The 19,039-nt window shown below is 43.2% G+C and overlaps 1 protein-coding gene across 2 annotated transcripts in view; it reads left to right on the plus strand.

Moving 5' to 3' along the window:
• The first annotated feature begins 4,974 nt into the window (after positions 1–4,974).
• LOC140896341 (uncharacterized) overlaps positions 4,975–19,039 on the plus strand; it is a 35,919-nt gene continuing 21,854 nt past the window's right edge. The window contains exons 1-3 of one of the 2 annotated variants that reach the window (XM_073308010.1): positions 4,975–5,967; positions 13,344–13,520; positions 16,966–17,172. In XM_073308010.1, the coding sequence (XP_073164111.1) occupies positions 5,512–5,967; positions 13,344–13,520; positions 16,966–17,172 (840 nt within the window). In that variant the 5' untranslated portion in view covers positions 4,975–5,511. The remainder of the gene's footprint in view (positions 5,968–13,343; positions 13,521–16,965; positions 17,173–19,039) is intronic. The other variant, XM_073308009.1, reaches the window with a different exon arrangement.

Below are 19,039 nucleotides of genomic sequence, written 5' to 3' on the forward strand. Positions count from 1 at the left end.
TCCCCCTTGTGGGAAGGGGCCTGGTAGAAGGTTGGAAGAGCAGAGAAGTAGACAGCCTGCTGCTGTGAGGATATTATACTTTAGATGAGGGTCTCCTATGAAGGAGAATGATGGCCAGCTGAGCCCGATTCGGGCTGAAGGTTTAGTTGTCTTTATATTTCTGCTGGCTGTGTTAAAACCAGGGGTAATCAATTATTTTTTGTCAATGTCCAAATGTCTTGGTCAAGTCTAATCAAGGTCCAGACTCCTGAGAAAATAATTTTAAAAACCCAATAACAACAATAATAAGTAAATAAAAAGCATCTGGTGGTCCGGATTTGTCCTGCAGTCTGCCTATTGACTACCCCTGTGTTCAAGGATGCTGTGGCCCCAGAAGGGATCAAATACTTGAATGTGTCTTGACCGGAAATCAGGCCATTCCTGTGGCCTGAATAGGCCACAAAACACAAGCCGGGAAACTGGGACACAGCTACTATCATCCCACATCCACCTACTTGAGAGTGTGATGCAGCAGCAACTCTGCTGCATTCCCCTAAAAATATTACTGGCATAAAGCCCCAAAACTCTCCCAAGTATGGACATAGTTATATCCGTATAAAAGTGCTTACAACCAGCATTGCTTATCCTATACCAATACAAGGAACTCTTATTCCAATACATCTGCATGGCTTAACAATATAACTAAATCAGAAAAAAAGCATTCCTCTGACAGTTATATCAGTATAAATTTAGTGTAGACTAGGTCTAGTAGTCAAGGTTGGGGACAATGGAAAAAGGATACTGTACATTAGATTGCCTCATGCAGTTTTAAATGGTTTTAGACTTTTGCGACCTCACATGCAAATTAATTTGGCACTATTTCTTGCTGGAACCAGTCCCTGAAAACCTAACTACTAGATAAATTGTAATCCCCTTGAATACAGTTTACCCTCTCAGGGGTGCTGGAACAATTTGTATGGTAAGGGTGCTGAGAGCCATTGAACCAAACTGTAAACCCTGTGTATGATGGAAACCACTCCAAGTTAAGAGGTGCTGCAGCACCCGCCACACCCATAGTTCCAGCCCCTGTGTACCCTCTCTACATCCTGATCCTGCCCCCATCAAAGTCAATAGACATTTTGCCAGTGACTTCAGTGGGAGCAGGATTGGGCCCTTAGCATTCTATAGTATAGTATATCTAAAGACTGGCTTATGGGGGTATTTAAGCGCTTTACAACAGTGAAACAGTCTTGGAAATAAAACCTGTGGCAATGGAAAGACTCCAACTGACCTTAATAGTCTCTGGATCAGATCTTTAATGCTGGCTGCTTATTGCAACTAATATGATACTGACAGCCCAATAGGGGCTTCTAATGAATTCTGTAAAGTGTCTGCTTCTATGGACAATAACTTTTCTGTCAATTTTATACTGGGCTTTTGTCTCTTTCTAAATAGACTGCAAAGGACAAGCAGCTGTAAAGGCAACTACCACAAAACAACATTAAATGTGTGGTTTCAGAGTAACAGCCGTGTTAGTCTGTATTCGCAAAAAGAAAAGGAGTACTTGTGGCACCTTAGAGACTAACCAATGGGTCTGATAAGTGAATTGCAAAAACCTAATTAAGCACCTTTGATGTATTGTAATTGGTTCTCTGCTATGAATAAGCTTTTCTTGATTATATTTCAACCACATTGTTTGCTGAACAGAGGTGTTTTACAGAGAATAGAAGAATGCTGAGGTGGGTTTATTCTTATGAAGCATTAGTATAAATGCAAGAGCTAGTTATGTGATTTCTGAGAGCATTTTTCTGAATGTTAAATCTAGACATATTTGTCTGCAATACAGAAGAAAGAGCAGGTGGAAGCATACCATGCAGTTATGAAGAAGCCTTTTGTAGATGAAAACAGTAGCCCGTACTATTGAATATATTTAATAAGTGGACCCCTGAAGCTTTGCTCTTAAATTGAAAAATCATGGATAGATGAAAATGAATTTTGGAAATCCCTAATCTTCTTCCCAAATATTCCTTCCCTCTCCCTGCATGAAGATGAAGCCTGGGTTCATGTGTGACACAATTAGCAAATTAATAACACATCACATTTATCTTTCCTGGGCGAGCTCATTAAACAACCCCCTACATTTGGCTTTAATAAGGCTTGATATATCTAGATCTTTAGGATAGGCTCACTGCCTTTTCTCTGCGATCTCGCAAGGACTTCTTCCCAGGAAAGGACTGCAGCCCTGCAGACTCAACCTGGAATTTGAAACTCAAGCTATTTTCTTTCCAGTTAATGCGTGCCCAGATTCTGCCCCTAGTTAAATGAGTACAGTGCCATTGCTTTCAGCAGGGTTGCACTAAAAGGTATACATGAGGACACCATTTGGTCCCTGCAATTGGAACTGAATGAACAATTTTGTTGAGCCAGACCACAATCCAGCTTTTAGTTGAGCCAGAGCACAATCCAGCTTTTAGTCTTGTGTTGGCTGTGCCACCTCTAACAGGTAATACATATTTCTATCCCAAACAGCAGAAATGTTTCTGACTCCACCTAAGGAGTAGATCCAAATAAAAAGGTGCCATTTTTACACAGCCTCTTCTCACAATAGAAGCACATTTTAAGGTTATTCTTCAAATGACAGCAAACAAGACCAAGGTCAGCACTTTGAAAAACTAGGTTATGCCTGGTCCAGTAAATCCCAAATATGATAAAAGCTTCAGATAAAATAGGCTCAGTTTGAAGGATTTATTGTACATCATTAAAGGACATGGCTGGTGTAACACAGCATGTTTGTAGCTTGCTTTAAAGTTGTTTTACTGATACAGGGAGTGAGGGGAAATTGCTACCACCACTGGGATTCAGACGGGTGCGGCGAACTGTTCAAAGGCAGACAGGTCTCTGCAATGATGTTGTTGTTTTATCCTTTTGCTGGGCACATGTGGTGTCAACCCATTTTAATGCTCCCAGAGCAGAGATGGAATCCATCATCAGGAACTAGCTGCTTCCAAGAACCAGCATCAGACAATGTCCTATAGTGGTGATAGGAGCCACTGGCTGTGGAGCCAAAGAACCCTGATAGACACATTCTTCATGGGATTGGACAAAGCTGGTCAGCTAGTGTGTCAAAATGTCAATGTTTCTGTTTTTCAATTAACATTTTACACAATTTCCAGTTTTGGCAAGAAAAGGGGGGACAAAATTTGACAAAAAATAATTGAAATGTTTTTCTACTCTTTTACCATCTATAGAGCTGGTTTAAGTATCTGAAATGTTAAAATGTCAGTGAGAACTTTGATCAAAATTTCAGTGAAAAAAAGATGGGGAGAACATTGTGCTTTTTTCTTCTGATTATTTTTTTCTTCTTCTTTAACCACTCTGCTCACAACCCTGAGACTGAGACCGATCTGACCAGATTCCATCCTAAATCTTTGGTGTGGTGACTAGCAACATTGTCCAACTGGCAAGAGAAGTCCAGACCTACCAAAGCTGGAAGAATCTGTCATCCTTCAGCCAAAGGTAAAAATTCCATCCTTACTCATAGACTTCAAGGCCAGAGGGGATCATTGTGCTCCTCTAATCTGACCTGCACATTGCGGAACATAAACCCTCACGCACCCACTTCAGCAAGTGCCCCATGATGCAGAAGGAGAAAAATCCCCAGGGTTCCTGCCAATCTGACCCCGGGGAAAATTCCCTCCTGACCCTAAATATCCTTGAATAAGGAGCAGTGGTAAAGCCTGCCCCAACTGGACCAAGTACAGATGCTATTCAATGATCTTCCATTATTCCTGTTCCTGAGCTGTGCTTGCTGGAAGATGGTCAAAGACATGGTCTGAAAGCAGTGAGGACTGTCCTTCCATGGGTTTAGCATTTGGCCACGGGAGGCAGGCACGCGCAGTGACTGCTAGTCAAGAGTCCGTAGTGAGAAGTTTCTCCCAGGTAGGGGAAAAACGTTTTTGTTGCCCTCTTGGCTACACGTTGTCGTGCTTGCTCCTCAGTTTCGTTGCTTGCTCACGCGCAGCTAACCCGGTGCATCTAGCAAACACCATGCTGGCTCGGTGATCCACCGTACAGAAAGAGCCGGAAGCTGCACGTTTGTCTTGCTTTGCTCTTTCAGGCACGCTTCGCTTCTGCAGCTTGACAAGCTGTCACAGCAATGGAGGGTGGCTTGGTTCCCTGCTGACGCCGCTTTTGAAAATCACCTTGCGCCAAGCTCATCGCTTGGAGCTCAATCTGCGCCTGCGCCCCGGCGAAAGAAACCGGCTGAGATGGATGACTCCTGTCAGCGTCTAAAGCAGCCCGCGGTGGCAGAAGAAACTCACGCTGGGGAGCGGGTAATTGCTGGATCTACTTGGATCCTGCCATACTCTGACATGTGTTCTGCCCCCCTGCTACGAAGTTGTACCCTCAACATGGAGAATCTGCCCCTAAATCTGAGTACGAGTGCTTAATTTGCGGTGGGAGGGTTCAAAAACCAACCAACAAACCGAAAAAGTTGTCGGAGCCCGCGGGCTCCAGGTGCTGTCTGTACGTTTTGGTGCTGCTACTCCATCGCTTTGCAACCGGCGTCTAGATTGCTGAGTGCGCTCCTAGCTGCTAAATCTGGTTTCTCCGTTTAGACAGTGAAAATGTTGCAGGATCGTGATGAAAACGTGTCTTCCTCGAGCAGAGTCCACAGAGCAGACCAGCGCTTTCCCAATGAGATTCGCCACTACAGCAGGCTGCAGGACAGACCCCTCCCGCCCCCCCGACGGCAGAGCAGCTTCACTTGTGTTTTTTACAGTGTATACTTTGGAGCCAACAATTGCCAGGGAGGAGCCAGATCCAGCCAGGGGCCGGGTCTGGGTTTTTTAGTGTTTAATGTGCGGGGATGTGTCAGGGTCTAGAATTGGGGAGGGAGGGAGGAAGCGAGACTGTCTTTATTTAGATATTAGAAGGGGAGGGCTCGGCACCGAAACGCGGCAGCATCCCGCTACTGGCTCTGGTTTGCTTTCGCAGCCCTCCTGCTCCGGGACGCGTGGGGGCGAGGCTGGAGTTCCCTGGCGCCGCAGCAGCGGCCTGACTTGATCCTCTGGTTCTGACTGTACAGTTTCAGGGCTTGGCCCCCACAAACCGGCAGGCTCCGGGTCGATCCAGCCTGACTTTCCGCCAAAGCTCCCCGCCTACGCCAGGTCCCCCTGCCGCGCTGAGAAACTGACCCCTTGGGGTAAGGGTACCACCCTGAGGTGGGACCCAAGGGAACTGGGTGGCACCGCCTCCATTGTTTATCCTGGCTGCCTAGTGGAGGAGGAGGGCCCTTGATTTCACCAGGGAACAGGAGGGGGGATCGTGCTGGGAGCCGCAGGGAATGAGGAGTAGAGGCGAACGGTGCAGCAGGGGGAGCGACCGGCGGGGCTCGGGTGCAGCAGGATCCGCCGCTGCCGGGGCGTGGGCGCCTGGGCTGGCGCTTCCCTGGGTCAGGGGGTGGGGAGCGGAGACCGGGGGAGCCGCTCCTCTGCCCCGGCGCCGGGGTCCGCTGGCCAGGCGGGGAGCATGGAGGAGGCAGGCGGCCGCCTGGACGCGCAGTACGAGCGCCTGGCGCTGGACACGGCGCTGAGCACCCTGCTGGCCGTGCTGCTGTACGTGGCGGTGAAGGTGAGCGTGGACAGGCTCCGCCACTGGAGGGCGAGGGTCTCGGTGCTGATCGTGGGGGCTGGCCCCGCGGGGCTGACGGCCGCGCTGGTCGCTGTCCGCTCGGGCAAGGTGCTGAAGCTGACGCTGCTGGACGAGCGCTGCCGGGCAGCCCTGCTCTGCAGACCCCAGCAGATCGCCCTGCAGCCGCGCAGCGTCCGGTTCCTGCTGGCCCTGGGGGTGGATTTCGATAACATGGAGGGCTGCTGGGACAACGAGCACTTCTTCACCCGCATCGGCGTCTTCCAGGAGCACCTGCTGAGCATCCTGGAGCAGCAGAAGTACAGGCAGGAGATCCGGATCCTGCTGGGCACCAAGGCAAGTCCCCGGCTCCCTGCAGTCCGCACTGCAGCGCCGAGTTACACTGGCTCTGCCTGGGGACTAACTTCGGCTTGCCCCTTACGCCCCCTCCCCTCTGACTCCTTAGGAGGGGAGGGGGGCTAGGGCCTGACCCACTAGACTCACTGGGCCCTGTTTTTGCCAATGGGGTGCAGGACTGCGCCTCTGAGGGCTAGTGAGTAAACTTGTCCCCGCCGGCTTCCCCCCGCCGCCCCAACTTCCTTCAGAAAGGGCCCGATCCTTCGATTTGGTCCCACGGAACTGGGTGAGGAGGGGGCCAGCACCTTACCGGACTGGGCCCACGGCTTGGGGGAGGGACCGCCCCTGGAGTTCTGTGTCCCAGTCGTTAGGAAGGAACTGTGCAGCAGCCCCCCCCCCCCCAGCTAAGGAGGGAAGGGAGGGATCATCACCAGGATGCCTCCCTTATTGGAGCAAAATACACGGAAAGAGGAAAAGGTAGAGAGGAAAGGTGTTCTGGGTGTGGAGTGCTACCTTCCTGTCTCTGAAGTGTGGGATGCCTTCTCTGGAAGAGGTCGTTGGGAAATGGTTCTGGCTCCTGTGCACACTTTTTTTGCGGGGGGGAGGGACAATGTTTTTTCTCAGAAGTTCACTTTGCAATGTTTTGAGCTTTTCATCATTTTATTTTCAAAAAAAATGTTGGTTTCCAAATATTTGGGGGGGGGGGCGGGTTGCTTGGGTTTTTGGAGGACAGGTTTTTGACAATCACTCCCCCCATATATTTTGTTAAAAATTGACTTTCAGTGGGAATTTCTACTTAGTTGAAACCCTTTTTCTATTTAAACATGATTACTGGAGTAGGTCAAAAGTTTTTATTTGTTAAGCTTCGCGGGGTAGGGGCATCGGGTCCCCAGGAGGAGAAGGGGAAAGTATATATTGTTGTCAGGACAGGATTACAACTAGCTTGTTGACAAAAATAAACAAGCTTAAAAATTAATTTTTCAGGATTAACTTTTTTTAAAGTAGGACTTCTTCGATTTTGAATTACTGTAGTGTAACTGAGATCAGGGTCACCTTGTGCTAGGTGCTGTATATAATTAGAGTTTCTGCCCCAGTGAGCTTACAACTGAAACAGACAAAGGAAAGATGATATCCCCATTTTACAGATGAGGAACTGAGCTACAGAAAGATTAGTGTGTCGATGAGTGTCACACATGGAGTTTGTGACAGAGCAGGGAATAGAAACCTACATCTTGTGGGTCCCAGCCCACAGCCTTAGCCATCAGACCATCCTCAGAGCTAGCCCTGTAATGTTTAGCCAGAACTGCAGTTAATGGACAGTAACTGGCAATCTGAAACTTGTTCTGTATCTTCCTTTGTATGGTGAAAAATAGGTCAACATAATTTATTTTATTACAAGCAATCTTTATTTTTGCTATTATGTTGTTTTTAGATTCCAGGCAGCATATGTTTTCTTGATTCCAGTGTAATGAGTCAGATGACATTATGTTAAGGGTTACATTGACACACTGCCATTTCATATTTACTTCAGCATGTATGAAATTAAGTTAGTGTACATTACAGGATTAATTTAGCCAATAATGAGTTGTTGTTGTTGAACAGATCTATAAATCTAACATACTGTTAAACTAATTACCATCTTATATATTTAGTAGCGTAATCTGTCTCCGCCAGCTAAAGTAAACAGAGTGGAAAAATATAAAGATTGAAGGCACTAAACAAACTGTAGCCAGCATCTAATTAAGCAGGGAACAGATATACTGAAGGGTGACCTCAGAAGGTTCAGTTTGGATGCGAGCATAATTTAGAAAGACTGTCCAGGTTTAACAATGGAACTAGCTTTGGTTAAATGCATCCTACCCAATTGAGGATTAAGATATTCAGCTCCAGGGACCTCAGTTCAAACAAGCTTGATCTCCTCTCTTATCCCCTGTGGACAAATACAACTAAACACATGCACAACCCACCACATACATTAGCAGAATTCAAGCATTAAGACATCTGTGCTGAAAGTGAGTCCTAGACATGAAATAGCAGGGAGTGCTGATGGTCACAATTCTAATGCATTGACAGAGCTATGTGAGGAATGCTTACATCGCACTAGCCTATCCAATATTTGCCTAAACTCTTATTAGTCCCTCACTAAGGCCTTGATCAAGCAGAGTATTGAAACGTGAGTAGTACCGCTGCATTCAGTGGTTAGCTCTCCATTGGGGGACTACCCATGTAAACTTAAGCAATTGCCTTGCTGGATCAAGTCCTGTACATTTTTGATACCAACCTCATTGAAATCAATCCAGTCTTTGGATCTGCCCCAATATTCCACAATTCCTATTTTGGAGAAATAATATCCTCCCCATTCTTGTTCAATTATATTGACGGAGATGCAAAATTGTGAGCCAGTTTCAAATCAGCAGGGGAAAGTGTTCATCTTGACATCATTAAACATTGTCATTGTCCCAGTGCATGAGAGGTTCCAGACTCCTGTCTGTCACATGGGTCATCAAATGATATAAAGATTGAGAAGTAGCTGTGCCACCAGCTAGCTAAGGGGAAGAGTATGTCTTCCCTTCCCAGCTGGCTAAGAAGTTGGACCGGTCTCTGGCCATTGGAACCTACTGTTCTGAGTGGCTTGTTTTTGTCTGGAATCTTTTGTTTAGAATCAATAAAAGAAAGCCCTGAAAAAAGTGATTTGAAACTGTCACTGAGGCTATTATTCATCTTCTCTGGATAGGGGCTCGTCCACTACTCTACAAGGGGCTATTTTATTCTCCTTGTCCATTCAAGCCTTGACCTTTATTAGACTGTAAACAAGGGTGACAACTGTGAAAGTGGCTTTGTGATATCAACACCTATCCAGAAACTGGGCTTGAGAACAAAATTGCTATCGGATTATGCTAAATTCAGCTCAGTAATGACTAAATATGAATATAGCACATTACCAATCTCTCATCATCCAATCCAACTCATGATACATTATATAAACACATCTAATAATATTTTATGTTCGCACAAGGCTTTTCACTCTGTGACCTTATGAAAACAGAGTACAGATTGAAAAGAAAATTGGTCCAAATCCTGGCTGGTATAAATCCGTGTAGTTCCACTGAAGTCAGCAGAACTATGCACCAGCTGAGGCTTTGATCCAGTATTGCATACTCTTTAATTTTAGAGTATTAACTTTGTTAATTTGCATATTAACAAACAGGAAGACTCTCTCGGTATTGGCTGTTTGTTTGTCGGACATGGGATAATTTTCAGCTAATGGGGACAAATTAAAGCATGATTAATGTTCAATTTCTTGCAATATAACAGATAAGTTTGATTTCAAACATGACGTTTTCCAAATGATAGACCTGATCCTGTCTGGTACTGAGCAAATGCAACTCACATTGAAGTCAATGCCTCTCAGTCAGGTCCTAATGTGTTGCTAGAATTCACAATTTCTTTTGAAGACCTGGTTTAAGGAGTATCCCCAGCTGCCAGATGTGGTAGCCATCAAAGAGAGCATGACACTTATGTACTGAGGGGAGCAGGCACACTAAATCATTCTCCAACATCCCTAGTAGTTGATCTGTAGAATGGAATAAGCAGCAGTGCCGAAGAAATTATTTTTTGTTCTGAACACCAAATGTACATGTATGATGCACATGTTTTTAAAAAGTATAAAGGGTAGCCTACAGGGAAAGGAGGCTGGGAAAGTAAACGCTTCCTTGGAGTACTTTCTTGATAAGAAGAATGAGGTAAGGCCTCCAAGTGTTTTGTTTTTATATGCCACAATAGACTGGCTCCAACCTACCTCAAGGACTCCTCCTTTCTTCACATCCTTCCTTTCTTTTCATCTAGCACTGAGTTCCTCAACCATTCTTCTGCACAATGTGGCCTCTTTGGAACCAAGAGTCTTCTCTTGTACAATTCCTTTTGTCTCAAATAGCCTCCCAATATCATTGACTTCATCTCACTGAAACTCTCAGATTGGGGGGGGGAACCCCAACCTCTTGTCTCTTGTACATCTCTCCCTCTCCCTTGCTGTTACTTCTTTGTGGAACTGTACTAATTACTCTTAGAGCCTTCTGGCATCTGTATGAAAAAAAAAAAAAGGCATACATATCACTATTGTACCCATATAACAAACTCTGGCCACAGACATACATGCAAGGAAGAACCCAGGCCCTTTAGCATCAAACACAAGTCTCTACCTCTTGAACAAAAGGAGAACACCTTTAGGTGTGAGGAAGAAACACCTGGGTTGGGAGGATGGTGTATTACATGTGCTCAGGTTTCAGAGTAACAGCCGTGTTAGTCTGTATTCGCAAAAAGAAAAGGAGTACTTGTGGCACCTTTAGAGACTAACCAATTTATTTGAGCATAAGCTTTCGTGAGCTACAGCTCACTTTATCGGACAGTATGCATCCAATGAAGTGAGCTGTAGCTCACGAAAGCTTATGCTTAAATAAATTGGTTAGTCTCTAAGGTGCCACAAGTACTCCTTTTCTTTTTACATGTGCTCAGTTGGTTTTGGAAGCTAATTCCTATTGCTGGAAAACTTCTTCATGATGACATTCAGCACATAGACAAAATGTTAGCTAAGAAATTTTATAGTCTGAAATAGTCTGGCATGTATTTAGATTGATCTTGCACTCTTGGTCATTTTATACTATTAGTTTTTTGGAGAGGCAACATGGCAGTGATTACAGAACTGAAGTGGGATCCAAGAGATCTGTAGTCTATTCTTGGCTTTGCCAGTGACCTGCTATGTGATTTGGGGCAAGTCGCTTTCCCTCTTTGAGTCTCTTGCTGTGTTTGTATAGTGGGTAGCACAATGGGGCCTCTAGGCATGTCCATAATACTATTGTTTCTAATAATATGTTTATAATGTTTTATCTTATGAGGGGGGTAGAGAAGTAGAAGGAAAAAAAGCAAACTTCCAGCCCTGATGCAAATTTATATGTATCATGCCTAAGGTTAAGATTTTGTCACGGTTATTTTTTGTAAAAAATCAGACAGGTTGCGGGCAACAAACAAAAATTCACAGAAGCCTGCAACCTGTCCATGAATTTTACTAAAAATAACAGTGGGGAGGAGGGAGGGCTGACTACAAGGGAGACAGAAGACTAACATCCCCACCGCCCTGAGGGGGAAGGGGCACCAGCACCTGCCACAGCTGTAGTGGTGGGGTCTAAAGCTGAAGAAGTCACGGAGGTTTGTTAAAATCACAAAATCTGTGACCTCCATGACTAAATCGTATCCTTAATTGTGCCTAGTGCTGCAAAGGTAGAAATTGAGTAAAATGTTGCTTCATAATGCAGAGCAGAAACAAAGCTAATGGGAAAATTTAAGGTTATATAAGCGATAACTGCATAGCAGCAGCAGTAGTGATAGGCAATAAATGTCTCCAACTCCGAAAAACCAAAGATACAGGCTCCAGCTTTACAATCTTCTGAGATGTTTGTTCATGGGTGACTGCCTCTGTTGCTCTAGAGTTGTTGGTTTTATTTGACCATTTTCATAGTTAACATAAATAGATCATTTTAAATGTGAGCTTTATGGTGAACAAAAGGTCATATATGGCAAACACAAAGATAAGACCACTGGGTTAATAACTAAGAACAGTCAAGCAAACAAAGATTCTTTTGCTACTTTCATCTTATCTGATTTGAAATTATGTACAGAGATATATCAGATCTAACTAGTGAAAGCAAGTACCAGTACTATATAATTAAGCAACAGTTCAAGCCAAACTGGCATTTCCAGTTAAGTTTGTTTGCACCCTCACCAATAAAAAGCAAGGCCAAACCATGAGTGTGTCAGTGAACTAGATGTAAGTGGGTTTATTGTTCTGAAAACTCTAACATGAAATATACAATAATTATAAGATAGTGCTCCTTGTCATAAGCTTTACGCAAGCCAGAGTGCAAAATGGGGGTGGGAGGGTGGGAAGGAGGTAGACGGGGGAACCTAAACAAAATTAATAAAATCCCTGAAAACCCTACCAAAACAAGATACAACACTGCACATGCCCCTCCCCCCCCCCCAAGGAGGGGATGAGAGGACAAACATATGATATATGTTCTTCATAAGAATGGCCATACTGGGTCAGACCAAAGGTCCAGTATACTGTCTTCCAACAGTGGCCAATGCCAGGTGCCCCAGAGGGAATGAACAGAACAGGTCATCATCAAGTGATCTGTCCCCTGTTGCCCATTCCCAGCTTCTGGCAAACAGAAGCTAGGGACACCATCCCTTCCCATCCTGGCTAATAGTCTTGAACCCTGTTTATAGTCTTGGCCTACACAACATCCTCTGGCAAAGAGTTCCACATCTTGACTGCGTGTTGTGTGAAAAAAATACATCCTTTTGTTTGTTTTAAACATGCTGCCTATTATTGTGGCTTAATGTGCTACTGGAAGGTGATGACTGCAGTATAGGAACCTGCAGAGAATAGACTACTTATACAGATAGGTGGTCACCAGAATGAATAGGGGTTACACAATCTAGCCCTATGTGAACAGAAAGGTGTGATGCAGCAGTATAAGTATTAAATAATCAATGGGCTAAAATATAGAAGCAAAAGTAAAGTGGTTGAATATGTCCACTTTTGGGGTCAAATTTGTGTGGTGAACTCCAGGGATTATGGAGTTATGCCAAGGCTGAATGTTTCCCCATTATATTGGGCACATTCCCCCATTTTATTCATGATTATGCATTAAAGTGTAAATCAGAATCAGTTCTGTAAGTTCTATTGGTGTAAATTGGTTATGTTGATTTTACACCAGCAGAGGATCTGGCTAAGAGGTCTGAAGGCCGGAAGTGATTGTTCTGATGAGCTAATCTGAACTCCTGCATAACCCAGGCTATTTTTACCTCCGTTCCGCGCTCTCTTGTGAATTTATAAATCTTTCAAAATTGTTTACGGTTTTTTTTGTCTTTCATTTCATAACATTCTAAATTTTTTTTCTGTTATTTGAAACTCTTAGCTTGTGCTTTAAAGAAATAACAGTTTCAACTGATATGTACAATTGTTAATGCTATTAAATCGGATATTGCCACAGCTACCTTATATCGAAGTTTAGTCAGATATTTCATATATGAACATCAATACAGAATTGCTTAACAATTTCAGGTGAACTAGAGCAGTGGGTGCTCAGAAATACTGGCAAAACTGTCAGACGCATTAATTCTATCATTTAGAGTTGTACTTTTCCATTTACAATATATGTTTGAGAATATTGTTTGGGAACAACTGTTGTGGCTGTGTTTGATCATTATGAAATTTGTTTGAAGGACAGCTCTAAAAACCCCTTAGGCCACAATACTGTGTTTTACTGTAATAGGTCGACATACAACACTTACGGTCAACTCTCCTTTTCTTTCAGTTCTCAGATGACTTTATAAGGAAGAGTTTAGCCTCTGAGTGGCCAAAAATAATTGTGATAGCAGATGGATCCTGTGGAGAATCAAGCTCAGTTCTCGGAATCAGTCCAGATTATATTGTGGAATCCTGTAATGCTTATGGAGCAAATGCAGCTATTGAGAGGCCTGATCAGAGGCAGGTAATGAGAAGAACACTCTTTGCTATCAGTTATTTACTCCCATCTGCTGTATGATGCTCTATACTATAGAAATAAATAGGGGATTTAAGGGCTTTTATGCTGCCATTTGACATTTCCTTACTTTCCTAGAGTTTGCTTGCAAAGTATTTTTCCCACTGAGTTAAATAGGTCACACTTTATATTCTGGGGTATATTTTAAAAGGCTTTTTATAAAGGGTGAATAAATGATTGATTGATGTTCTAAACATGTTACAGACACATGAGGAGTATGTGTTGTAGATTGGTAGAAGGTCTTACGGTTATAAGCAACTTACTGACCAGTTGGGCCCTGTAACAACTGAATAACCCTGTATTAAAACATGTATATTAATCATTCCTTACCTCATCAATACCTTATGTAAGGTTATGAATGTTACATAATGGATAACATGTTTTTGCTATTATTTTGTTGCCTGAGTTCAAATTAATTTATTTTCAATATTAAGAAAAATAGACAACCCCCACAGCTTCATATTCAACTTTCTTGGCAAATACAGTAAGTAGGGCTGAACAAAATTACATAAAGGAACAGCTGATTAGAGAAAATGATTACCATGTGCAGTGGATCGTTTGACTGCTAGAATATTAAGGGAAGATGACAAGAATAGACACATGGCACACTATGCCAGTTGCCTTTTCCATGCATTGCTTATTAGTATTGCTGTGTTAATCCCGTCATCCTTTGAGAGGAAAGAAACAAGCCGTGGATGAATAGGAAGGGAAATGTCAAGCTTTATCAAGGCTCAGGACATAGTGTTCATTATCCAGGGACAAAGACTCTGAGAAGAGAGCTCATAGGTAGGCTGAGCATAATTCAATTTTTTTATAATTGCAATAAATACCAATGTTTGTTTTTAAGCATTTTTAAAATTTCTATCTATATACATTTCACAGTTGTGGGAAATTTTGGTGAGCTCAAACAATCTGGGGAGTGAAACCATTTTATTGACATCAAGAGTAAAAAAAATAAAGCTTTATAACTATAAAAACACAAATTGTCAACCTCACGTGTCAAACAATACAAAGTACTGTAAACATCCTTAAATCAAACTTTAAGTTCTCAAGCAGCATTATTTTTACTCTGCCTATCTGTAAACTTCAATTATTATCGATAGAAATATTTTTTCAGCAGTTTGTGTGTTTGGTGAAATCGACATTTACCAACTAACTAAAATAGAATCCTTCCAAGAGCACTCATAAATCACAAGAACTTTAACCCTCACAGGCACTTTTTTTGTTGTTGTTCTTCCATAACCTTACAAATATTGCATTGGCCTGATTTTCAGATTGCCAAGTGCCCATTGACTTTGAAGAGAATTTGCAGTGCTTAGCATCTCTGGAAATCAGGCTGCATGTGTGCAGAAATAACTAGCATTCTAAGCATATTACCAAAATGTCTCTGGGCTGCTCCCAATACTTCTGGAATGTTTTAGTACCAAAAAAGAAGCCAAGGAGGGACTCTAAGTTAACCTATTTGTTCGCATTAGGGTAGCATCTGCAAAGTGGTCCTCACACAAACTGCCCCAAAGAGCATACAGTTGTTTTTTTAAGTTAGTTGCGGTTAACTTGCGTGATTGATCGACAGTCCTAATTTAATCTTTAGGTAACAGATTCCTGTCTAATACAATTGGTAGTGACTGGAAGTCATTATTGTTTGTTACATCTGACTTGCTGGCTTGTGAAATGAGTTTTGGCCCAGACCTGCACTCATTTACACGCTCATTTAAGAACATGAGCAGTCCATTGACATCCTCTGCACTTCCTATTCTGCACCCCTGTCACCAGCTCTAGACATCAGTAGAGAACCATAGACTGGAGGGAAGGATTTGGCCTCAAGCCTTTTTCCATCTTTCTTTTTGACGAGGAAGGGAGAGTTATGGTGATAATTCATGTGTAAGACAAGGGCTGAGAAGATATAGAAAAATACCTAGCGACGTGAGCAATGTCATGATGAGAAATAAAGAAGCAATTTTACCCAACATCAACAACTAGTGGACAGTTAGGATAAGAAAAAAAGTCTTTAGTAGTGAAGTATTTAAATAATTTTCCACAGGAGTAGAAAACAACCATATTTAAACTAGCAATAAGCAGTAAGAATCTCCATAGGGATTTATCTATAATGTTTCTATAGTGCTAGAGTGGGACAGACCTTTATAGGGGTGTCCAGGAGAGCGTGGAACATACAGGGAGGCTCCACATCTGGATTTCTCCCCAGAGCCCCAAAGGGGCTGAAAGAAAGCCATGCCGTGGTCCCCAGTTCTCCTCTCACTAGCCCATGCCACACTGGATTTGGCCACACTGAGATGGCGCAGACTACATCAGCCTTTACTTACCCACCTTAACAAATACTCTACACTTGTGAGTAAAGGCTGAAGAATCTGGTGCTGTAGTAGCAAGCTGAAATATATGGAACAAAGACTGGCTATTTGACAAAACTGGCTCTGTCGAACTGTCTCAAGTGAGGATAGTCTCAACACAAGCAGAACTTATTTTTTATTTGCATTATTATGTGGGACAAATTGTGATGTATCTGGGTCCTGCAGATCAATGGATTTGTCTTTGAATGTGAAATTAATTTCCTGTACATGTATAGTGTAAGATGTGTATGTTTGTAATTTACGATTGACACAAGTCATGCAGGAATTTTGTGGTCTCTCTTCCTCCCCCCTCTCCCTCCAGCAAAAGTGCTTAGGCAGCTTCAAATAACTGTCTGCCTTATAAATTATAAACCTGTTCAGTTAATTAAAAGTTACAATTAACTTTGCATTTTATGTGATGTCCAGAGAGATTTTTCCTTTTCTGAGGCAGTTAATTTCTAATAACACACAAGGCCCACCCCTGCAGCATTACTGAAAAATTCTCTAATAATAATTTGCCCTTATGCATTCACAAAAGAATAAAGTATCATTATCCCCATTAACAGATGGGGAAACTGAGGCACAGAGGGGTTTAGTGGCCTGCACAAGATCACACAACAAGGCAATGTCAGAATCAAAAGTAGAATCAAGTTCCTTGATCTCATGACTGAACCAGTGCCCAGTCCACCGGACTATGCTGTGTTCCTATGGAAAAGGCAGTTTGCTTTTAATGTTCTTAGTGCAAGTTCATTGCGCTGAAAACACAATATACTAGTATCCCAGAGGGGTTCTTTTCTCACCCTTCAGCATGAAGAAAAACCATCTAGCACAACATTGGAAGGAAATGAAATGGCAATGAAAATGCATGGGGTAACTTTCTGAATTCTTCTTATCTGGAAACAAAACCTCACTCTCTAAATATTTAATTCATTGCAAGGCATCCTATGTGAGGGTCATCAGGTAGAATCTGTGAAATGAATACATTAGTTAGATTAGCCCTTAATTATATTCCACCCCCCCCTTTTTTTTTTTTTTTTTGCACTTTATAGGTGCCAACTCCAGAGATCCGTGCTCACAGTCTATATTTTGATCTTTCTGCTTATGGAATGGATATATCTTCCACGGGTAAGGAATCTCTGAAGCCAGGATTTCATCTGAAAATCTATGGGACATTCCGTAATCGATACATGGCTTTGGCATGTCCAGCTTCTGATTCCAAAGTTGTTAGATTCCTACGGCATACTCTCAATTCCTCAGTGAGTATTCAGAACTATCGCTTCTCAAAGAGAGAGTTTCCTGGCCTTTGAAAAGAGTATTATGTTACAATGTTTTTAAATTTGGTAACACCGAGCAAAATTATGCAGCCCTTTATTCAAGTAAAACTTTCATTTATGTCAACTGGAGTTTTGTTCAGTTGCAGAAAATTGGCCCAAATATATATGATTGGAGGCACACGTTCTTGGTTTGAGCCACTATGTAAAGAGTTGAGGTTCCAGTCGCATTGACTGGACACTCAGTTAAAGCGGCATCTTTCTCATGAGCAATATGGGAAACAATCTTTACCTGAAAAGAAAAGAAGGACTTGTGGCACCTTAGAGACTAACCAATTTATTTGAGCATGAGCTTTCGTGAGCTACAGCTCACTTCATCGGATGCATACCGTGGAAACTGCAGCAGACTTTATATATATACACAGAGAATATGAAACAATACCTCCTCCCACCCCACTGTCCTGCTGGTAATAGCTTATCTAAAGTGATCATCAGGTGGGCCATTTCCAGCACAAATCCAGGTTTTCTCACCCTCCGCTCCCCCCACACAAATTCACTCTCTTGCTGGTGATAGCCCATCCAAAGTGACAACTCTCTACACAATCTTTACCTGGGTACCTAAGGTATGTCTACACTACAGCTGGGAATGTGCCTCCTAGCCCAGGTAGACAGACACATGATAGCTCTGCTCTAGCATGCCAAAAATAGCAGTGTGAACATTGTGACATGGGCTAGCCACCTGAATAAGGACCCAGGGGAGCAGGCTGGCTTGTACTCTAAAGGCTGGCTTGCACCAACGCCTGCACCGCAGCGTCCATACTGCTAGCTCAAGTAGAGTTAGCGTGTCTGTCTACGTGGGCTGGGAGGCATGGTTCCAGCTGCAGGGTAGATATACCCTAAGTCAGCTAAGGTTCAGGATCCATCAGAGCTGCTTCTCTTTAAGGCCGTGAGAGACCTGTAGCTCTTCAGAAATATTCAATGTGTTTTTGAGATTTTTTGTGTGTATCTCCTTATGACGGAGTGCTGGAAGCGAGCACTGGAGCCAGCATTGTGATCACCTCAGCATCAGTCAGCTCCCCAGGAAAAAGCTGGTTCGGGATATGCAAGCTAATTAGCAGAATAGACTGGGAGGGCCGATAAACCAATTAGCCCACCAGCTGTGGGGGATATAAAAGACACAGGAAGGAAGTGGGAGGAGTGAGGACCCAGGCTAGCTGTGTGGAGCGTTTTCAGACAGCTCAAGAAATGGAGATCTGTATTAGCCCTTTCCCACAGGGCCAAGGAAGAACCATAGAGAAGCACTAGAAATACTGCTGCACAGCACCGTCTTGGTGTTTGGTGATGGGAATGTAAATAAATAACACAAAGTTGTCACTGACTCCAGAGACCTTTCAAGCTCTGTCCAGTATGTGAGAATGGTGATGGAGCCTGCCCCATTACACTCCTAACAGCAGAGCTGGTGTGAACGCTGTCAGGGAAGTTTTTGTTTCATCAAAGCTGAAATGGTTTGTGAAGATGCATCCATTCGGAGGAAGTTTTTGTTGGGAAGGTTTCTGAGGTCCACAGTGGAGTCTCTGGTCACTTCCACAGACACACCTTTTCAGCACAAAGCCTTTTAACACCCCCACCCCTCCACAAATTTTTTTTTCCATTTCTCATGAAAACAAAACAAACTTCAAAACCTCAAAAGGCTGTCCCAAAACTCAATTGTCATTCTTTGGCTAACTCTACCTATTAGCATTAATGAGGTTTATCCATGTGAATCCCACAGCAACTGATGGGAACATACATGTTAGGGGCAAGATTGAGCCATTTGGCTCAATCCTGAGTAAGGGGTGGCGCACAGGGGGTG

Source organism: Lepidochelys kempii, chromosome 12 (assembly GCF_965140265.1).
Source record: "Lepidochelys kempii isolate rLepKem1 chromosome 12, rLepKem1.hap2, whole genome shotgun sequence".
In the NCBI taxonomy this organism is placed as follows: domain Eukaryota; kingdom Metazoa; phylum Chordata; order Testudines; family Cheloniidae; genus Lepidochelys; species Lepidochelys kempii.